Source organism: Nicotiana tomentosiformis, chromosome 3 (assembly GCF_000390325.3).
Source record: "Nicotiana tomentosiformis chromosome 3, ASM39032v3, whole genome shotgun sequence".
NCBI classification, from domain to species: domain Eukaryota; kingdom Viridiplantae; phylum Streptophyta; class Magnoliopsida; order Solanales; family Solanaceae; genus Nicotiana; species Nicotiana tomentosiformis.
The window spans coordinates 89,470,020-89,493,167 of record NC_090814.1 but is presented as its reverse complement, the minus strand read 5'-3'; the positions used below and the strand labels follow the sequence as shown (position 1 = coordinate 89,493,167).

At 38.6% G+C, this 23,148-nt stretch overlaps 1 protein-coding gene across 1 annotated transcript; it reads left to right on the top strand.

Moving 5' to 3' along the window:
• The first annotated feature begins 18,483 nt into the window (after nucleotides 1-18,483).
• LOC104097201 (mitogen-activated protein kinase kinase kinase 20-like) lies at nucleotides 18,484-19,754 on the top strand. Its single transcript, XM_009603743.3, has 2 exons — nucleotides 18,484-19,406; nucleotides 19,441-19,754. The coding sequence occupies exons 1-2, from the start codon at nucleotides 18,529-18,531 to the stop codon at nucleotides 19,544-19,546; spliced, it is 984 nt and encodes a 327-aa protein (XP_009602038.1). The 5' UTR covers nucleotides 18,484-18,528; the 3' UTR covers nucleotides 19,547-19,754.
• The last annotated feature ends 3,394 nt before the right edge of the window (nucleotides 19,755-23,148 follow it).

Here is a 23,148-nt window from a genome sequence, read left to right as displayed (position 1 = left end):
ATGATTTGGCTCCTCACGAAATTGAGTCTTTGTTGCTGAAGAAATTTGATGAGACTCACACGATGGGAGCTTTAACGTGGTATTCACTATTTCCCGAGCATTCCGTAGATTCTTTTGAGATGCTTGTGGATTCTTTCATCAAGGCTCATAACGGTGCCAAAAAGGTACATACCCGAAAGGCTAACATACTCAGGATCGCACAAGGAGTCTGAGTTATTACGAGAGTTCGTCACCCGATTCCAGAAGGAAAGGATGTTACTACCGGGAGTCCCGGATGAATGGGCAGCTGAAGCGTTCACCAATGTTTTAAATTCGAGAAGTTTGGATGCTTCCTGGAAGTTGAAAGAAAGTCTGCTTGAGTTCCAAGCAACGACTTGGGCGGATGTCCACAACCGGTACGAGTCAAAAATAAGGATCGAAGACGATCAAGTGGGCTTTCCATCGTCGACCAAAAGACGGGAGAAAAATAGAGAAAAAATGAAAGATGCTATTAAAACGGATAGATGGACTTTAAGGGGCCATTTTTTCCCTACGAATGGACTGAAGGTTGTGGCAGGAGCTTTCGTATAACAGACAAGTTCATCATTGATAGAAGGACCGATCATGGCCAGAACAACAGATCGTTGCATGATAAAGAAATCTGGGTGTCGCGAGATTCTTATTACCTAATATTATGAGAGTATAATTTCAATGTTAGTGTAGTAGAGTTGGTGTCCGCCATGAGGAATATCAAAGAGGCACGATTCCCAAGATCTATGAAATCTGATCCCAGCCAGAGGGATCCCAATTTATGGTGTGAAAACCACGGCACTAAGGGCTACCGGACTGGGGACTGCCGACACCTTCGGGAAGAAGTGGCAACACTGTTAAAGAATGGTCACCTCGGAGAATTCTTGAGGGACCGAACTAAAAACAACTATAGTCGGAATAGGGGCGATGCGGAAACCTCGAAAGTAGGAGAGGAACCTCCACGCCAAACGATCAACATGATCTTCAGAGGGAATGAGATTAATTGAGTCACATTTTCGGCAGCGAAGAAGACAAAAGTATCGGTAACTCATAGTAAAAGGATCCAGGAAGACGATATCACATTTACGGACAAAGATGCAGATGGATTACTACTACCGCATAATGACGCACTGGTAATTTCTGTAAATGTGTTAGATTTCAAAATTAAACGTGTTTTAGTGGATCCAAGAAATTCAGCTAATATCATACAATGGAGAGTATTGGAGCAAGCTAAACTCACTGGGAGCATTATTCCGGCACTGAAACACCTCGCCATATTAAACCTCGCAAGCGTGATAACCCAGGGAGAAATTTTGCTACTCACGAACGCTGAAGGATTAATGAAGACAACTCTCTTCGAAGTGGTAGATGGAGACATGGGGTAAAACATCATCTTGGGAAGACCATGGCTGCACGAGATGAAAGTTGTGCCTTCAGCATATCACCAATTGTTAAAATTTCCGACACACGAGGGGATCAAACAGGTAAGGGGTGATCAATCAGTAGCGAGAGAGATGAATGCAATTTCGGTCTCCAGTAGCAAAGGAAAGGAGTATGCGGCATAGCAATTACTGGAACCGGCACCTTCCCCCGAAACAAAGGAAGATAACCCGAGGACAGAAGAGTCGGAACAATATCAGGTACCAAGATATTTTCAAGGACTGGAAGATACGGATGCGACGAAGTCCACGGCAGAAGAACTGGAGCATGTTGCGTTCTTCGAAGAATTCCTAAAAAGGAAATTCAATTTGGGAACACGACTGCACCCAGAACTCAGGTCTAATTTTATTGAATTCCTTAAAATTAATGCTGATTGCTTTGCATGGTCGCACGAGGATATGACAGGAATCCTAATGGAGATAGCCGTACATAAGTTAAGCTTGGATCCCAACAGATCTCCGATTAAGGCAAAAGAAGCACCATATTGCTGAAGCAAGGAATAAATTCGTCAAAGAAGAGGTAACCTGTTTACTTAAGATTGGCTCAATCCAAGAGGTGACCACTTGAAACATTTGCAAGAAACATTCGACATCCTAAGAGAGCATAATATGAAACTCAACCCCGAGAAGTGTGTGTTCGGGGTCAGCTCGAGTAAGTTACTAGGATTCCTAGTCTCATAAAGAGGAATTGAGGTAAATCCCAATAAAATCAAGGTCATAGATGACATCCCAGATCAATTTTCTAATGTAAAAGAAGACCAAAGGCTCACAAAGAGATTGGCAGCTTTGAGGAGGTTCATTTCTCGTTCATCAAAAAAATGTCATCGCTTTCACACTACTAAAAAAGAAAAATAATTTTGAGTGGACACCGGAGTGTCGGCGAGCCTTGAAGGAGTTGAAGAAATATTTGTCAATCCCTCTATTGCTCTCAAAACCAAAAGAAGGAGAAACGTTGCTACTCTACCTCATGATTTCAAAAGTTGCGGTGAGTGCAGGTTTAGTCCGAGAGGATGAAGGTACGCAATCTCCCATTTATTACGTTAGCAAAAAAATTTAAAAGGAGCAGAAACTCGATACCCACATTTGGAAAAGCTGGCATTAGCTCTCGTAGTCATCGCTCAGAAGCTAAGACCCTATTTCCAATGCCACCCGGTAGCTGTGGTGACTACTTTCACTGTGAGGAATATCCTCCATTAACCCGAGCTCTCGGGTAGGTTGGCCAAATGGGCCATCAAAATGAGCGAATTCGATATAGAATATAAACTGAGGACTGCAATTAAGTCGCAAGTCTTTGCTAACTTCGCGGCCGACTTCAGTCCTGGACTATTTCCTCTGGCAGCTAAGAGGCAATAATGGTGTCAGAATCGATATCAGGAGTTTGGACCTAATTTTTGGATAGAGATTCAAACGTTAAAGGGCATAGGCTCGAAATAGTCTTAATCACGTCTTCGGGGGAAACCTTAAGGCAAGCCATCAGAAAAATTCTTTTAACTAACAATGAAGCAGAGTACGAAGCTTTGATAGTAGGGATCAAATTGGCCCGGGGACTTGACTCTGAAGTCATCGAAATCAAATGTGATTTGCAGTTGGTGGTAAATCAAGTCTACGGAATTTTTGACACCAAAGAGGAACTTATGTAACAATACGTGGTAAATGTTCAGGTTTTGTAGAAAAACATAATTTGCAGGTTTGGAATACCAAAAACAATTACATGCGACAATGGGCCGCAGTTTATTGGCGCAAAAGTTACAAAATTCCTTGAAGACTTGAGGATAAAGAGGATTACCTCTTTACCTTATCATCCAAGAGCAAATGGTCAAGCGGAGTCAACAAACAAAGTGATTATTTAAAACCTCAAGAAAAGGTTGGAAGCAGCAAAAGGCAACTGGACCGAAGATATACTTGGGGTCCACAGGTTCTATGGGCCTACCGAACAACAGCCAAGTTAAGCACCGGAGAGACCCTTTTCCCCTTGTATATGGTGCAGAAGCTTTGATGCTGGTGAAAGTGGGGAAGCCAACCTTAAGGTATTTCGAGGCGAACGAAGGATCGAACAACGAAATAATGATAATCAACTTGGAGCTACTCGAGGAATGCAGGGACTTGGGCATGTCAGAATGGTTGCTCAAAAGAAAATAATGGAGTGATATTATAATCGAAGAGCCAATCTCCAATATTTCAAAGTAGGAGACTTGGTCTTAAGGAAGGTAACTCAAAACACTCGGGAACGCAACGCGGGCAAGTTAGGCCCAACATGGGAAAGCCCTTACTGAGTTTCAACTATCACTGGGAAAAGATCATACGAGTTGGAGAATCAAAACGGAGACAACTTGCCCAACAACTAGAATGTAGCTCACCTCAAAAGATATTATTGCTGACAAACAACAGTCAAAAAGAAAGTATGTGTTGTACTCTTTTTCCCTTTGTTCATTTTTTGTCCCAATTGGATTTTTCTGGCAAGGTTTTTAACGAGGCAGTGATGGAAAGCATACTACAAAGACATCAGTGATAAGACCTTTCATAACAAGGAAAACAAATAAGTTTCACTCGGAGACGATTAGATAATCATTGCTTCGATAGAAAATTCCCATCGGAAAGTTAAGTTTTCTACCGAACGGAGGTTACCCGACCGTTCACGAGCACAAACCACTAGAGAACTATTAGGCATTCTTTGGCTCGATACCATGGGTTCTTAAGGGGAAACAAGATATGTTGCCGAGTGAAGGATTACTTAGCAATTCATTGGTGGGATCTTCGAAGATACAATACTTCTAGTGTTCCAATTTGCATTCTTTGCATTCAAACACTGGGGGGAAATGATATGAGGTTACGGCAACACTGAATGCCACGTCAACCGGGGAATGAAAATACGGAACAGAATACATAATCGGGACCGAAGATTGCGCAGCCAGCTCCGTAGAAACAAGTTGTACAAGATAGCCACAAGTCATGGCAATTTCTTTATAACCACAAGTCTTGGCAATCTCTTTTCTGCATAGAAAAATGCTTATGTACTTTTGAAAATATAAGGAATTAAATGAAATGAAATCCTTTTGTTTTTATCTTGTTACTTATCTGAACGATGAGTTAATTTTACCATTTGAAAGTTAAACAAGTACTTTAAATGATTGTGCCGTAATGAATAGGAGACGTCTTCTTCAAGAGCACTATAAACATAAGAGGGCTCTCTCTTATAAAAATACTCACGTTAAAGGGTTGGTTCCAGAAGAATCAATGCCCGGAATCAATAATGCCATCGAGGAGAAATACACCCAAAGCTGCATACGAAAAAGACGCAAAAGCAAACTTGCAAAAATACTTATAGAAACCCTCATGTAAAAAGGATAATTCTTGGAACCAAAATACTTCGAAGAAAAAGCATCTGATATTACACATAGTAAAGCACGAACAGAACAACATGTGAAAAATACTTAAGCAAGTACAAAAGTTAAAGACTTGCATGAATATTCAAAATGAAAATAAGACTCAAACGATACTTGAGCAAAAAATATGTTTTTATTTACAAGGGCGCGTCATAGTGATAAAGGTAGAAAAATCTAAGTTGCAGCGTCTCCGGAATCAGGAGGAAGAGAAGTATCGGCATCCCTGGGAGTTGGTTCCACCGATGGCTCAACCCTTGTCATGACCCAAAATCCAACTAGTCGTGATGGCACCTAACCCAACCCGTTAGGTAAGTCAATTACCAACTATCCAATTTTAATAATAATTATTAAAGCAATTTAAGTGAATAAAGGTCTTAATCATGTACAATCCCTAAGAACTGGTAGTACAAATTATGAGCTTCTAAGAATAGAGTATACAAAGCTTAAACGAAATAAATACATAGTCTATTTGAATAATACATAAACAGAGCTTTTATAAATCTAAGGCTACCCTCAACAAGAGGCAGCTACATCAGGAACGTAGGTACATCTTCATGTCGCGCAACCATCGAGCACAACAACAACAGCAGCCAACATCGGCACGCAATGTGTAGAAGTGTAGTATCAGTACAACCGACCCCATGTACTGAGTAAGTAACAAACCTAGCCGTAGGTTGAAAGTAGTGACGAGCTTCTACCAAGGTCGGGTCCATAACCAATAGTCCACAACAGTCCATAATAACATAAAGCAAATAATACCAGAAGTAACTCAGAGATAAAATGCTTAGACAAATCATAATTTCAAAAATAATAGTTCTTCCTTTCAAATATATCAGTGAAAACCCAAATCGTTTGCCGGAGTTGCCAAAAATATGAATAGTTTGAAAACAATAAATTTCTCCCAAAATCTTGTCAATAATAAATAAGATGTTTCATTTTCCTTCCAGATAACCCGTGTAAAAACAATTGCACCACTATGCCCATCTGCCAAAAATGTGTGAAAAATCATGAATGATGTGATGCAGTACAACACGAGGAAATACATCTCTATGCTTGTATGTCATGTGTGCATGCCAATGCGATGCAACTCAATGATAAAATCATAAACAGCCCCTCGGGCAGAACATCACTCATATACAGCCCCTCGGGCAAACCTCACAATCACTCGTGCCACTCGGGCATACCTCACAATCACTCTTGCCACTCGGGCATACCTCACAATCACTCATGCCTCCCACTCACTCAGCACTCGGCACTCGGCACTCGCACTCAGTAGGTACCTGCGCTCACTGGGGGTGTGTACAGACTCCGGAGGGGCTCCTTCAGCTCAAGCGCTATAATCTGCACGGACAACTCACATGCTGCATAGACAACTCATGTGCTATAATAATAAAGTATGCTGCAGGCGGGTATCCTCGATCCACACTCATCCTCACATTCAGGCCCTCGGCCGATATCAAACATGTTGCGGCGTGCAGCCCAATCCTATAAACATGCAACATCCTGCGGCGTGCAGCCCGATCCCATAAATATGCAACATAAATCAGGCCTTCGGCCTCACTCAATCATAAACCTCTCAAGCCACTCGGGTATTTCAGTAAAACAGGCATTTGGCCCAAAACATTTTATGCATCAAAATAGAGTCATAAAACTGAGTTATGATATGCAATGAAATGAATATGACTGAGTATGAATTTTCAATTTAACACAATAATCCACAGCAATATGACCTCTGTGGGTCCCAATAATATTGGCACATAGCCTCAACATGATTTTTAATATGCTTTTCAACTCAATTTCTTTAACACATAAAACCGCATGGAAAAATGCCAAGGTTATTTAACTATAAAATTTCATAGAAACAATTATGTCACAATTTCTATAGTGCACGTCCACACGCCTGTCACCTAGTAAGTGCGTCACCTCCCAACAATTCACAAAATACATATATTCAGGGTTCATACCCTCAACTCCAAGATTAGAAGAGTTACTTACCTTGAACAAGCCAAATCCAATGTCAAGCAAGCTAAACAATACTCCAGAAATCCCATTATGCGCGTATCAACACCCGAACGGCTCGAATCTACCACAATTAATTTGATTCAGTCCACACAATTTATAGAAATTAATTCCATATCAAAATGCTAATATTTTCCACAAAATCCGAAATTACGCCCCAAAAATCACCTGTGGGGCCCACGTATCAAAACCCGACGAAACTCACAAAATATGACAACCCATCCAATTACAAGTTCAACCATACTAATTTCATTCAAATCCGACTCCAAATCGGTATTCAAACTAGAAAAATTCATTTCGTGACATTATAGAAATTTCCTTCTATTTCTCTTGAAGATTCAATAATCTTACACCAAAAATAAAGATGAATTCATGGAATATAATCACAAGGGAGTTAAGAACACTTACCTCAAGTTGTGTGAAAACATTCCTCTCCAAAATCGCCCAACCCGAGCTCCTAAATTCGAAAAATGAGAAAAATCTCGGAACCCTCGTTTTTAACACTGCCAAGGCATTTCCGCACCTGCGGTGCCTGGGCTCACACCTGCGCATCCGCATTTGCGGACAAAAATACGCGCCTGCGGAAAACAGTCGGCCCTCCAAAATCTCGCATCTGCGGGCTTCGCAGATGCGCATTCCCCCTCGCACCTGCGGCCTCGCAGATGCGGCAAATTCTTCGCACCTGCGAGCACTGCCCAATCCCACTCTTGGCCGCTTCTGCGGCTTATTTCACGCACATGCGGCTTCGCACCTACGATCAAAATCTTCGCAAGTGTGATCAAAATCTTCGCAGGTGCGATCACACCAGTAGGTAGCAGTTCCAGCATTTCCTTAAGTCCAAATTTGATCTGTTAACCGTCTGAAACTCACCCGAGGCCCTCCGGGACCTCAACCAATTGTATCAACAAGTCCCATAACATAACACGGACCTACTCGAGGCCTCAAATTACACCAAACAACATCAAAACGACGAATTACACCTCAATTCGAAATCATTGAACCTTGAAACTATAAATTCTATAACTTGTGCCGAAACACATCAAATCACGTCCGATTGACCTCAAATTTTGCACACAAGTCACATTTCACATTACGGACCTATTCCAATTTTTAGAATCGGATTCCGACCCCGATATCAAAAAGTCAACCCCCGGTCAAACTTCCCAATAATTTAACTTTCGGCATTTCAAGCCAAATTCCACTACATACTTCCAAAAAATTTTCCGGACACACTCCTAAGTCCAAAATCACTATACGGAGCTATTGGAATTATCAAAACTCCATTTCGGGGTCGTTTACACATAAGTCGATATCCGGTCACTATTTTAACTTACGCTTTAAACCTTAAAACTAAGTATTCCAATTCATTCCAAAACCTCACCGGACCCGAACCATTTACCCCGGCAATTCACATAACAATTGTAAAGTACAATTTGAGCAGTAAAAGGGGAAGCAAGGTTGTAATACTTAAAACGATCGGTCGGGTCATTACATTCTCCCCCACTTAAACATATGTTCGTCCTCGAACGTGCCAAGAGTTGTTTCCAAGCCATCAAATCACCGTTCCATCTTACCACACACGTACCCGGTGGTGAACCCTCGTCACCCTACCCCACATAGGCTTGACTACACAATGCAACTGAAAATCATTAATTTAAGCTTTGCCAATAAACCTTGGAGTTTAATTTCCAACCTTTAAAATTTCTTTCAAGATACGAATCTTACATTTACACACTTTATAAGTCCGAATAAGCTTCATATAGCTATAACTATAACCATGGATATAATCACCCAGCATATTACACAACTTGTATGCTCATAGCACCATTCCTAATCGTAGTGACTACTCCAAAACCAACCGCATACTAGTATTAAACCCATATCGAACCAAACCTCATCCCAAAACCTTCGTACACTATTGATAATAAAAGAAACACGTAGAATCTCGTAACCCTTTATCAGACCAACAAGTCATGGAGGTCTCTCGCTCCAACCGGAACCATAATCACTTTCTGAGCCGACTTTCAATATTATACTCATGAATATACCGAAATTAAACCTGATAGTACCCATTCCAGGTCCAATGACCTTATATTACTAAACATAACTGCTTCACAGACATACCGCACCAATATAACTCGGAGCCACAACTCGTGCCATCCGTGCACTAATACGCAACAATTCAAATGTACCCAGTCATGGAAAATGACTCAAATGAGAGAACTGCCCTGCCAGATTAACAAGTACCTCCACAACGAAATGCTGAAAATTCATTATACACCGTAGAACCATCACCTGATTATAACACGAGGTTCATATTATATACCCCGAGCCACCCTGCTCCAAATTAATAACGACGGAGAGGCAATTGACAAAAATACCACACAAAACCTGAAAGGACATAACCATTACGCTATTGATCATGTAATACCCAAATACTCATCACACTCAAATTCCGCTATAAAGCTCAAATAGAACCGCACCATCTGTGCATATAACCAATAAATCACAACTCCTCGTAGCATAAAGGAGTAACTCACAGATCATTTGAGAACACGAATAAGTTCAACATCAACCGGATGACACATCCCTCAATGATAGTAGTATGGAGCCAGCTACTCCGGCTCGGTGTAGAATACACATCTTAATTTGGCCTACCTATAGACCCTCAAATCAACTCAGGTTATTCACAAATAGATAAAAAAATCCCTCCGAAAATCTGTAATGACTGAATCATAACACATTTCATCATCTGGCTAGCGACGACACAACTTCACAGTCCACAACCATGAAACAATCTGCTCATGAGAAATACCAATATCCAAATCCATAGAACACGCAAATCACCATATTTGATTCCATCTCCTCCGCCCGAATGTCTAACACCCCACTCATACACGATCATCCCACAAGAAATACTTTAAAATTTCTTCAGTGCCACTTGGAAAAACTTGAACACCAACATTATATCAACCGTGTGAGTACCGCAAAATCCCCAGCTTGGTCTTCGGCATCATCACCTTCTGATCCCTCTTCAGTTTTCAAAAACTCGGAACCAGAATCAGAAGAACCTGGAGCATCAGACTGCATCGGGAGTCCATTTTTTGCACCCAACTCAAGCTCTCGGGCCTTAGCAATTTTGGCATCAATGTCAATGATCAAGTCTTGCCTCTTCTAAGTTTATTCTCCTCATGTTATACATGGAATAAGGTTTTTTAACAATGAGGGAAGCTTCTCGGCGCTTGAGCTCTTCTTTGAGTTGAGTAATTTTGGCAAAAAGGTTTTCTCGGGCGGACCTAGCAGATTTGAGACTGACATCAAGATCACGTCCAGTTGAACTATAGAGCCTATTATGCTCGATAGTTTTCCTGTATTTCTCTTCCAACTGGGCATGTTTCGCTTCCGCAGCAGCAAGCTCTTCATTTTTGGAGTTCAAAGCTGGCTCCAAATTAATCACTCTTTCAGCAGAGGCAGCCTCACGATCGGTTGCAGCAAGAATGTCTTTTTGGAATTCTGCCCATTTAGCCTTGGCCTCATCAAATCTAACCCTCAGCGGCCCAATTTCTTGGCTAAGGGTTATTACTTATTGCTCACTTTGCTACAAACGGGCCTCCAAAACAACGGCCTTGGTAGCCTTGGTTTCCAGTTCCGAGAGGCCGAGAATAGTCTGGTCCCGTTCTGCCAAACGTTGATCCCGTTCAAAAGTAAGTTCTTCCTTCTCACGAATCAAACTTTGAAAGCCCTCAGAAGCAAGGAAGTTGGCCTACAAAAAAGAACATGTAAAACTTAGAGTATATTTGCTCAAAAGTAGAAGAAATAACAGAAAAAGAAAATAACGCACTGCTGCGGCATTATGCATAGCATTTTTCAACAAACACTCCATAGAGAGTGTCTAGATCTTCTCCTAGTCTTTTTCTGAAGCCAAAGGCTTCAGATAGTTAGCAAGTTCCACCATCCTTGAAAGCAAGTTACACCTGGTGTAGACTGAAAGGGTAACACTCTTCCTCCTCTATGGATCTTCAGAAGAGGAGGCATAATTTTACCCCAAATTCCCATGAACTGGGGACTGTGGAGGAGGGATACCTTCTTCATGGTCAGGTGTGGCCGATGGAGATGATGTAGCAACCGTTGTTTGAAGAGTGGAGCATTTGTTGGTGATGGTGATGATGGAGATGAAACTGATGGAGTTGAAGAGTGTGAAACAGCTGCATCAAATGCAGTGTTGGTTGTTTGATGCTCGCAAACCAAATATGGCACGGACTCGGTTGCAGTACCGAGCACAACAATTGGGGCCTGAGAACGGGAGTTGCCATTATCTACCAAATCAAATTCTCCCCAAAGTGACGAGATATCATCCTCGGTTGGTATGACTGTCTCAACAAGTTTAGCATCTTGTTGAGATGATAAGGATAGTCGCCTCCTATGAAGAGAAGCTCCCTCATCACTAGCTTATTCATCATCATCTATCATCACAGTGTCTATGACTGGCCCGGAAGGAGGACCAGTCACCATCTTTTTGGTTGCTTGTTCTCTGGCCGGGACCTCCGTGAAGAAAGGTTTGTGCCCGGAGCAGGCCCGGAGATGCCTATTCGAGTGAGTGCCTCCTGAAGCAACCTCGCTGCATCAGTAGGGTCAGCGAAAACATCCTCATCGGGGACATCAACTGAGCCCGTAGGTAGACCTAATTTCGTGAGCAAGTCAGAAGGGTTCAACCAAGTTCTTCATATACAAAAAGTGGAAACAAGGTAAATTAAAGTTACCATGATTTTTGGCCTTCCACCCGTATTTAAGAGATAGATCTTTCCACAAACGGGTTTCGGGCGTTGTGATGTCCAAGATCTTCTGAACCCACCGGTCCAAGCCTTCTACCACCGGTGGTATAGATCTAGTCTCTATAACAAACTAAGGTTGAATGATCAATACAAGCATGAAAGAATATTTAGTAAGAAAAGATGTATTAAAGAGAACTTACGAGAGTGGTTCCAAGAAACCGGAAAGGATGAAGCCGTTGTTGGAATAATGTCACTAGTGGCAACTGCAACGAACTATTCCATCCATCCACCCACGGTCATTGTCATCGTCCATGCTAGACAGCAAAGCATGATGGACACAGTTGCAAAAGTTTATCATTCCCCCGCTGTAGATTTTGGGTGAATAAAGATTCATCATATGAGCTAGGGTTAGCTCCTCTCTAGTTTCCAGGCATAAACACCAAAGGCAGGTGACCATGCTCTACACTAAAGGACTTACCTATGCCAAGCACACCTGGTAGCGAAGGCAAAACTCCGCAATTACGAAATCAAGCTCTCCGCTCAAAGAAAATGCACCCAAAGTAAAGGGATACGTGAATAAATATGTTAAACTCTCCTTGGGAAGGGTCACTCTCTCTGAAAAATCAGGAGCAATAATATCTAACTCAGGGCAGCGGCAGTCCTCCTTCACAGCAGGAATACTGGAAAGGCGAATGTCACGACCCAAATCTCCCTCCGTAGGATGTCGTGATGGTACCTAGTCTTATGGACTAGGTAAGCCTAACATTTAGTGAAATAATAACAATATTAAATAACATCTGACAAATACGAAATATGAATCTCTATACATACTTACAATCCAAAAACAGTAGTACAAGTCATAAGCTCTACTAAGTTACTAGAAAGCCTATAAATTCAATTGTTTTGAAATAGAGATAAAACAGTGCAAATACAATATCAAAAGGTGACTCCGAAGCCTACGAACGCAATAACAGGTTTACCTTGAGTCTCCACAGCAAGTTCCATACTGCTAGTGATCGGTCAACTGACTCCACATTACCTCGCTCTGCACAAAAATATGCATAAGTGTAGTATGAGTACACCACAGTCGGTACCCAGTAAGTATCAAGACTAACCTCGGTGGAGTAGTGACGAGGTACATTCAAGACACTCACTAGTCAAATAACTTGTACCATACTAAAATAATTGAAAATAAATAGCAGTGATAGCAACAATAATCCACTAGTGCTATAAATAGTAAGGCGCCAAGAACACAATAATTTTTACTCAGACAAATAAGAAACACAAGAACAACCAATTAAACAAGTCTTTCACATATAATCTCTTCAAATAAATACCCTTCAAATATATTTCTTCAAATAAGTATCCTTCGAATATAAAACTCTTCCAAATAAATATCTCATATCATAATCATAAAATACGATTCTCGGCCCCTTTTCATATTCTCACGGTACCTCGTGTCCATATCTCTAATCACAACCGCACGAACAACTCTCGTGCCAAATATTTCAATAAATACAATCCGCACGATTAATTTATTTTCAATAAAGTAAGGTTATAATTTTTAAACCAAGTAAGAATTCAACAAAGAAATGAGCTTATTTTAGAAATAGTTTGAGTAAAAAAAATGACATTTCAGTTTAAATAAAACATCAGATAATTTGTTGCCTCAAATGTAAAACTTATTAATTTAAAATATAATAGTAACTTCTTTTATTTAAAACAACTCAGTCATCAAAAACCGGTAAAACCCAGGAATATAAATCTTCAAAGTCTCTTACTAAAAAGCCCAAGCCAACACAATACAACAAAGAATACAAACACATAGTAAAATTAAATAATACATCACGGCAGATCACAAGGATTAACCTATAACGGAAATACAAAATAACCAAAGACAAGTACAACCATAGAGAGATGTCAACAAAGGGCACTCCCGAGATACCGTCTCGTAGTCTCAAAAGTAAATGCGCAACAGGGGATCTCCCAAGATACCGCCTCGTAGTCCCAAAAGTAAATATGCAAGACAGGGGGATCTCCCGAGGTACCGTCTCGTAGTCCCAAAGTAAATATGCAACAAACAACAATGCCACCAGGCTATCACAAATCATCACAATTCAATTTCCAACATAGCCCACCTTGTCTCGCCACGTGCGCAATAATAAAGTAAATGCCCGCCTTGTCTCACCACATGCGCATAATAATATTCCCACCATATCTCGCCACATGCGCAACCCCCCCCCCCCACACACACACACATATATATATAGTCCGTCTTGTCACGCCGCATGTGCATAAATCAATCGTAATAATAGTACGGCAGAAATCTCGTGCAAACACCCGAACAAAACTTCTCAACAATATAACGTGCCAATATCACATCTCATAAATTGCACCTCAAGTGCTCAAATATTACAACATATAACAGATTTTTACATCAAGTGCTTACAATTTATCACAGATTGCACATCAAGTGCTCAAATATTACAATTTAGCATAGATTTGCACATCAAGTGCTCAATTATTATAATTTGCCACAAAATTCAACAATACATTATTTTCCACAATAAGGAGCCCATGGCTCGATCATAATGTGCACAAAATCGTAACAAATATATCTGGGAGTGAACAACTCAACAAAATAATAATTCACATAAAAATCAAGGAGGCAATCACACCACATCATCATATAAAAACAAATCCAACCAAAGAAGGATTTAATAAGTGCCAATAATTTCCAATTTATACATAAGGGCGTCTAAAGATTTGAACCAATGTAATTTGCACATATAAACCAAGTACGTACTCGTCACCTCACGTACATGGTTTTCAATTATACAAATTGCACATAAGACTCAATGCCTAAGGGAAATTTCTCCCACTCAAGGTTAGGCAAGATACTTACTTTTTAAAGATATGTCGATATTCCAAAATTGCCTTCTTGCTTGAATTGACCTTCGGACCGCTCAAATCTAACCAAATTAATTGTATAACTTCATTAAAATTCATCGAAAATAATTCCGGATAATAAAACGCCGACTTAAAAATTAATTCTAAAAAGTCAACAAAAGTCAATGCGGGTCTCTCGGAACCCGGCATAATTATCACTAAATCCGATCACCCATTCCGATATGAGTTCAACCATACCAATTTTATCAAATTCCAACAACAAATCGTCCTCTAAATCTTGAATTTTCGTTTTTGGAAGAGTTTTCAAAAAACTTGATTTCTTCCATTTCAATTTGAATTAAACGATGAATATAACCATAGATTCATGATATATAATCATTTTAGGATATAGAATACTTACCCCAGTCGAAGTCGTGAAGAAATCCTCAAAATCACCCAAAAACCGAGCTCCAAAAATCCCAATCGAAAATGAAGAAATGGTAGATTTTTAATCCTTAAGTTTCTGCCTAGGTTCGCATTTGCTGACAAAAATTTCGCATTTGCGAATGAACAGTGCCTCCCATGAACAGTGTTTTCGCAATTGCGATAAATAGTTCTCAATTGTGAATGAACAGTGTTTTCGTAATTGCGAATGAACAGTACCTCACCGGAAACCAGCTAACTCAAACTTCTCCGAAATGATCCGAAACCACCTTGAAACTCATCTGGAACATCCCGGACACAAACCATATATGAATTTCAATCATAAAACATGCTACGGACCTGCTTGCGCACTCAAAATACTGAAAAGAGGTCGTCTTAACCCGATATTGACCATGGTCAAACTCCCAAATTTCTTAACTTTACTAGTCCCTCAACCAATGATCCAAAAATACACCCATCAAATTATACCAACAAGTCCTAAAATATCATACGAACTTAGATGAAACTTCAAATTACATCAAACAATGCTAGAACCACGAATCATAACCCAATTCAAGCTTAATGAAATTAAGAAATTTCAACTTCTACATTCAATACCGAAACCTATCAAATCACATCCGATTAACCTCAAATTTTTCACACAAGTTATAAATGACATAGCGGACCTATACAAATTTTCAGAATTGGATTCCGACCCTGATATCAAAAAGTCAACTCCCCGGTCAAACTTTCAAAAATTTAATTTTCGTTATTTCAAGCTAAATTCCACTACGGACTTTCAAAAAAATTTCGGATACGCTCCTAAGTCCAAAATTATCATACGGAGCTATTGGAATCATCAAAACTCTATTCCGGGGTCGTTTGCTCAAAAGTCAACTCTCCAGTCAACTCTTTTCATTTAAGCTTCTAAATAAGAATTGTTCTTTTAATTTAAGTCTGAATATTCCGAAAATCAAACTCGACCACACCCGCGGGTCATAATACATATTGTGAAGCTTCTCGATACCTTTAGTCGCTGAACGAGGCATTAATTCTTAAAACGACAAGTCGGGTCGTTACAATGAATGGAAGAAGGGTATCTACTAACATACCATGTACGAGGGTTAGCAGTAGGAAATTTCTCTTCTAAATCCTTCGAAGTACTAAGCCTTCTTGGGATGATGGAACCCACTGTTGGAGGAACGGAATCCTCAGTTTTGTTCTTGCCCTTTGAAGAACTAGCACGTTTTGAAGAAGAAGCCATTGGAATAGAAGGAAGGAAAATTTATGGTTCAAAGAAGATCAGGTAAAAGTTGGGAAATAAAGATGCAAATTAGAAGTTTGAGAAATTATGAAGTACATAAGAGGATGAGGATGCATATAAGTAAAATTTTGCCGGCTAAATTCATGGCCATGATTACCTCGATAATCGGCAAAAGTTGTGCTGAATCGTGGGATGACGCGTGGTTAAGGCATTAAATGCGGAGAGACGTGCATCTAATCAACTGACAGAAAATTTCAAAGGGAGTTATAGAAATTTCCGCCAAAAATATGCTTTCTACCAACTTTTCGGTAACTCAAAATTGTGTCACCGGAAAGCAGGGGGATTATCTGTATAGGGAAAAATACGACATGACATGTGGCAGCTTAAAGGAGGGACACATGGAATATAAAATGGGGATGATCAACAAACATGGTTATTCCGCTTGTCGCCGGAAGAAATAACGATCATAAAAAGAGTATTAAATGCTTTGCGCCCGGTAATATTTAATACAGAATATTCCGCAGCATTAAGGATGATGGCCCGTTACAAAAAAAATTGGCATTTATGTCTAAACGTTAGATCTTCATCAATATCCCTCATAATTGACATTAAAGAAGGGCTTAATCCTAGAACTTCCTTTCCTAGACGTAGTTATAAATAGTGAGTTCTGTTATCATTGTAGCGGGGAAATTTTCTGGTTAACTTGCACTACATTCTATATAAGCATTTTAATATAATTTTACTTTCTCGCCTTTGATCTTATCATTGTTGTGCCCGAAAATCCTGTTCACAGACTTATTAGCTCTGTCGTTCCATCTTTCTAAGGCTAAGTATTTTATATTTCATTAGTTTATTTTATTACTTTTTTTTATCAAATTAATTTACTTGTCTAGAAACCACGAACAAATTCAACTGTACCGTTTTCGGGTAAACAGGGGTTCAATCGATATGACAATGATGTATACTTGATAAAGTTTTTGGCGCCACCAAAATACTAAAAAAAAGAAAAAAAAAAAGAAAAAAAAAGCTTTCGCAAGAGTCAATGTAGTCCCTTCTGAATAGGAGGGGAAACAAAAAGAGTGCTCTCCTATGCCTCTAATGTCTTTTTATCCTTTGTTTGGGGCTCCCTAGCAAACAAAGGTATTCACATCACACGTTTCATGTCAAAATGGCAAAGCAACATGGTATTCACAACATATTTCATTTGTACGTACTAGCTTAATTACACTTCGTAAAGTACAATTATATATTTCACTGTATACATGCAGCCGGAGTAGAATGGAAGTTTCTCTACCTCAGACTACCATGTTGCAGATTAAAATGCTCCTCCTCTTATAACTTAAATATGTTTTACAATTAACATTAACTGTCATGTCAATCGTGACGAATCACCTAATTTATGACATGAATGTCCAATCATTTCATGTGCAATATCCGTCACAAGCATGGACCGTTATACAAAATGCAAGAGGACCTTCCTCAAGTGTGAGAAAGAGTACTCAGATTTTTTTTCCATAATGTGTACGTTTTGGATTAAGAATTCTAGTGGTGTGTTGTTTTTAAAGGAATACCAGATATATACAAAATACCATTATAGAATAATATTACAGGGCATAAGTTGCATATCCACAATTGCGATTTATAAGGCGCATTTGTCAGTTGCGATTTTTCGTTGCAGTTGCGACTTACAAGACGCATTTGGCATATTATAAGTCGCATTTCAAATGCTATTTATGAGTGGCCGAACTGATTCATGAGTCGCAACTTAATCGCGATTTTAATTTTTCGTATCGCTTTGGGATTAAGACTTGCTCTATGTTTGACCGTAGCAATTGAAACTGAACTGTCATCCTTTATCCTGCTAGGAGCTCAAGTTTTTTCCCTCTATTTACATTGATATATTTTATTATATAATTGTTCACAAGTGAACAATGACGTTGGAAAATTAATAAATAGTCTTGTGAGCCCTTTGTGAAAGCCGTGATTTCCTTAATGATTAACTGAAGTTTTGAACTTCTCATCAAATTTGTACCTGTTAATTAACAGCTATTAGTCAGATTACTTGGAAAAGTGGTAAATAATTTGTTACAAATTACAATAGAGGAAAAAAACAAATTTTGGTAACTTTACAGCTTTAGTTTGTCGGCCCTAAAATAAAAACCTAGCTTGTAATTCAAGAAACACGTAATAGGGAAAAGGAAAACCAAGTAAATTATATTACATACTAATATATAACTTATAAGTAAAGCAATATATATCAGAAAGTTACCAAAACAAAACAAAAACCAGGTTATCGACTTACTATTGAGAGCAAGAGAAAAATTGATTCAATGGCGGCGATTAGCGATCCAATAATATGGACGAGAGGCAAAACTATAGGAAGAGGCAGTTTCGGTATCGTCACTTCAGCAACGACAACAAACTCATCCGTTGATATTCCGTCGACAATCGCAGTAAAATCTGCCTTGTTTTCGCATTCAAAGTCGTTACAGAAAGAGAGAGAATTGCTACATGAGTTTCAAGATTGTGATCATGTTATTCGATGTTTCGGAGCTGATGTTACTGAAGAAGATGGGAAGATATTGTACAACATGTTGCTCGAGTACGCGTCTGGTGGAAGTTTAGCTGATCGGATTGGTCAAAATTCAAGGAAAGGGTTGCAAGATTTTGAGGTAAAACAGCACGCGAAATCGCTTCTCTTAGGGATTAGTCATATTCATGGAAGAGGTTTCGTTCACCTTGACATTAAACCAGATAATATTCTTCTTGTGGGTACGGAAAAAGTTGCCAAGATTGCTGATTTCGGGTTTGCGAAGAAGGTTGGAGGAGTAAAGAGTCAGAAAAGAAAGCACGGACTCAAAGGAACACCTTTGTACATGGCACCAGAATTAGTTCTTGATAACGAGTACGGACCTGAAGCTGATATTTGGGCTTTCGGATGCACTGTCTTTGAGATGGTTACAGGGAAGACAATGTGGGATTGCAGTGAAGCCAACGACGTTGTTTATCTGTTGTGCAAAATTGGAATGGGATCACCGGATTTGCAGAACAAAAGATTGTCAAAAGAGGCTGAAGATTTTCTGAAAAAGTGTCTTGTTAAGGAGCCGAGATCGCGATGGACTGCTGATATGCTATTAAAGCATCCATTTCTTTCATCTGATGATAATGTTGTTGTTCGTGAGCGGACAAGGAAAAAGGAACTCAACCCGTTTTTGTTTATTCGGTATTTGTGCTGGTGAAAGTAATCCTTTAATTGACGATTTCTGCAATAGTACGGAGATGGATAAGCTAAAACCAATAAAGTTATTGAATTGCAGATCCAACAAAAGAAGAAAGCTACTAGCTTGAAGGATGCTGATTATTAGTTTTGATTAGAATTTTACAAATGTAAAGAATTATACTAATGTAAAGAACTACGTTTGGGCTTGATCCCCATAGGAGCTTAGCCCGGGGTACGTAGGCAACCTGTGAGAAAAGGAGAGATCAGGTGCAGCCCCTTGTATTAAAAGAAAACAGTTTTGTGTTTATATTTTCTTAATTAGTATTGAACAATCTGTACAAAAAGGCAGCTTGTAATTTTCGTTAACAGTGAGTACATTCTCTTTTCAACATATCTTGCAGATTTATATGTTGTATTTTTTCTTATAGAATATTCAATCTGTTCACTAGAAAGAGAGGCTCTTTTGCAAGTAGATTTTGCTAATAGTAACTACATTCTGTTTTATGTTATATTCTTTTATGTCATATTATCATGGAACCAGAATATACCAAGTCAGAGTAGCAAAAGAATAAAATGAAAGAGCCTCTTTTGTATGTAATTAAACGCAATGTTTATTTGAAATATGAAAATTCTTTCTTCAAGCGACAAAAGATTAGGTTTTGCCAAGTTAATTTAGGATTTGGTTCCTAAAAACTTGTTGTAACTAAGGAAGTAAAAGGAGGCTTAATTACTAAATAGCTATCCAAAGCAATTGACATGATTTACAAAAGCAAAGATCATTCTCTGATATAGACTAGGTGGTAACATATTTGTCATATGCATTAGCACAATGGCTCAAACCTAGATATAGTGGCATTTCCTCTAGCAATTTATATCTAGCACTTTCTATACACAAATTATATCCCATCACAGTAGTTATTACAAACTACAGCTGCTGCCAAAGTTAACCATCGTCTTAAAATTGATGATGGGTAGCGAGCTTAAAAAAAACAAAAATGACAGCTCGATACACAAGGCATTTTGCGTTCACAGCCGGTGGACTGTTTAAGTGGGTGAAAGTATAAAATATAATGTTATGAATACTCAAGAGGACCAACAACCATAAAGTGGCAGCAAGATGTTAGGAATTTTTGGAAGTAAACATTCCTAATGACAACAAAATATAGAAAAATATCACAATCCTGCACGGATAAGTATCCCTTTTCAAGCCGCAAAGGCAGTAGGGGTGGGTGTTCGCAATTCAGATTGGATATGAAAATTCAGTTTGAATTTTCGAATTTCGGATTGAAAAATGACAATTCAAAGCTCGAACAATATCAGATTTTTTAAGTTTGATTTCGGATTGAAAAAATGACAATCCAAATAAGCTCGAATTGGATCGGATTTAAGTTTGATTTCGGATTAATCGTTTGGATATTTTAGATTTTAGATTTTAAGTCTATAAGTTTAGAGTCTTACAAAAATGAACATTCAAATGAAGTCCTCATGTTAAATTGCTTCGAAAGTTTCTCATTCTAACCGCAATCATCTAAAAAAAGTATTCACGTAATGAAATCATCATCAAGTATAATAAGGCCGATACACTACTAGAAATTCGATAAAAACCGACCAAAAAAATCGACCAACGTTGGTCGGTAATGGCCAAAAACCGACCAAAACGCGACCATTTACGTGTGGACGGTATTTTTGTAGTCGGAAAGACATACCGATCAAAGTTGGTCAGAAATTACCGACCAAATTTGGTCGGTCAGTTAAATTCAAAAAAAAAAATATTGCAAAAGAAATCGACCAAAGTTGGTCGATTTTTTCCGACCAAAGTTGGTCGGTATTTTAATTATGTAATAAAAAAATTCACCATCTGGGAATCGAAACGGGGTATGTACTGTGGCAGGATACTATTCTACCACTAGACCATTGGTACATTTTGTTTTAAGACTGTCTTTTATTTGATTTATACTCTTTAATTATATTTTCGCACGAAAATAACCGATCAAAGTTGGTCGGTTTTATTAAAAAGTAAAATTATCGACCAAAGTTGGTCGGTTTTTTTACCGGCCGAATTAACCGATCAATTTTGGTCCGTTTTTTTAATATTAATTTTTATTTATTTTAATTGAAAAATCGATCAAAGTTGGTCGGTTTCTTAAAACATAAATTTCGCGGGACTCAAAAATAGTTTCCCGCATTTTTGCGCCAAAGAAAACCGACCAAAGTTGGTGGGTTTCGTAAAAGAAAATTAAAAAAATATATTTTAAAAAACCGACTCGGTCGACCTTGGTCGGTTTTTGTCGAATTTCTAGTAGTGATAATAAGTAGTACTCCCTCCGTTTTAATTTATGTGAACCTGTTTGACTGGGAACGGAGTTTAAGAAAAAATAAAAATTTTTAGAATTTGTAGTCCTAAACAAGTCAAAAAAGGCCTGGAGTATTTGTGTGGTTATAAAAGCTTCTCATTAAGGGTAAAATTGAAAGTTTAAGCTAAATTGATTCCAAAATTAGAAATGGGTCATTCTTTTTAGAACGGAACAAAAAGGAAATAGGTTCAAATAAGCTGGAACGGGAGGAGTAATAGTAAGACCATATTGTCCTAATAAAAAGTATTATAATAGTAATTTAGTAATTAGTATTGAATATATGAGATAATATCTAATAGGTGGAGATGGTATTAGACTTATTATATTGCATATGGATAATGGACTAAATATAAAGTATATCCAAAAATCCGAAATACCAAATCCAACATCCAATCTGAAATCCAAAAATTTTAAAAATTAAATCCGTAATCCGAAGATTTAAACCAAAAATTCAAAAAAATCGAATTTAGGTTTGGATTTTAGGTTTGCCCAAACTATTCTCACCCTAAAAGGTAGAATCAAATTACTCGTCAAGTCCATCAATTTGAGTTGTGTGAAAATCATGTTACCCCTCCAACTTTGTGTGAAAAAACAAATTCCTTCTCAATTTGTAAGCTATAAACATTTTCTCCCTCCTATATCTTAGGTATTTATTGAATTTGCTAACAGTAAGTACATTCTCTTTTCAACATATCTTGCGGATGTATATATATATATCGTATTCTTCTTTCTTAGCCCTAAAGTATGAGTGTTCTGAAGATAATATTTCTCAACTATCGATACGTTACGACCATGCCTGCTTGACAAAGTCTTTGGCGCCACTAATTGACATTCCAAGCATCTAATGCCTCAAATGTCCTTTTATTCTTCGTTTCGGACTAGCTAGTATATACTGCTTTCGTGCTTAATAGATTTTGGTGATTTGTGTAATTTTTAGGATGTACATTTTTCTTAAACTTCGTCAAGCCTATCCGCCTATTTGTTCCAAACCATAATTTCTAGTTTCAAGATCGCTGCGCTTTTAGCATGCGTGTGGTGAGATGTGCCAAGCCCGATGTCTACTTATTTTGTCATTCCTATGATTCAAAGAATTCACCGGCTATAGGGACATCAAGTAAGGGGCTACTCATGCCTAATGAACATTCGATTATTTTTTCGGGGAAGAGAAGAGCTCTATGTCACGACCCGAAATTCTCGTCTTCGGATCGTGATGGCGCCTAACATTTCACTTGCTAGGAAAGCCAACGTTAGAATAATATTATCTATTTTTAAAATAATTTTTTTAATTTATTAATAATCAAAGAAACAAATGCGGAAGTAAAGTCTAAAATATAGTGAATAATTCATAAAAACAATGGTGTATAAATACCATCCCA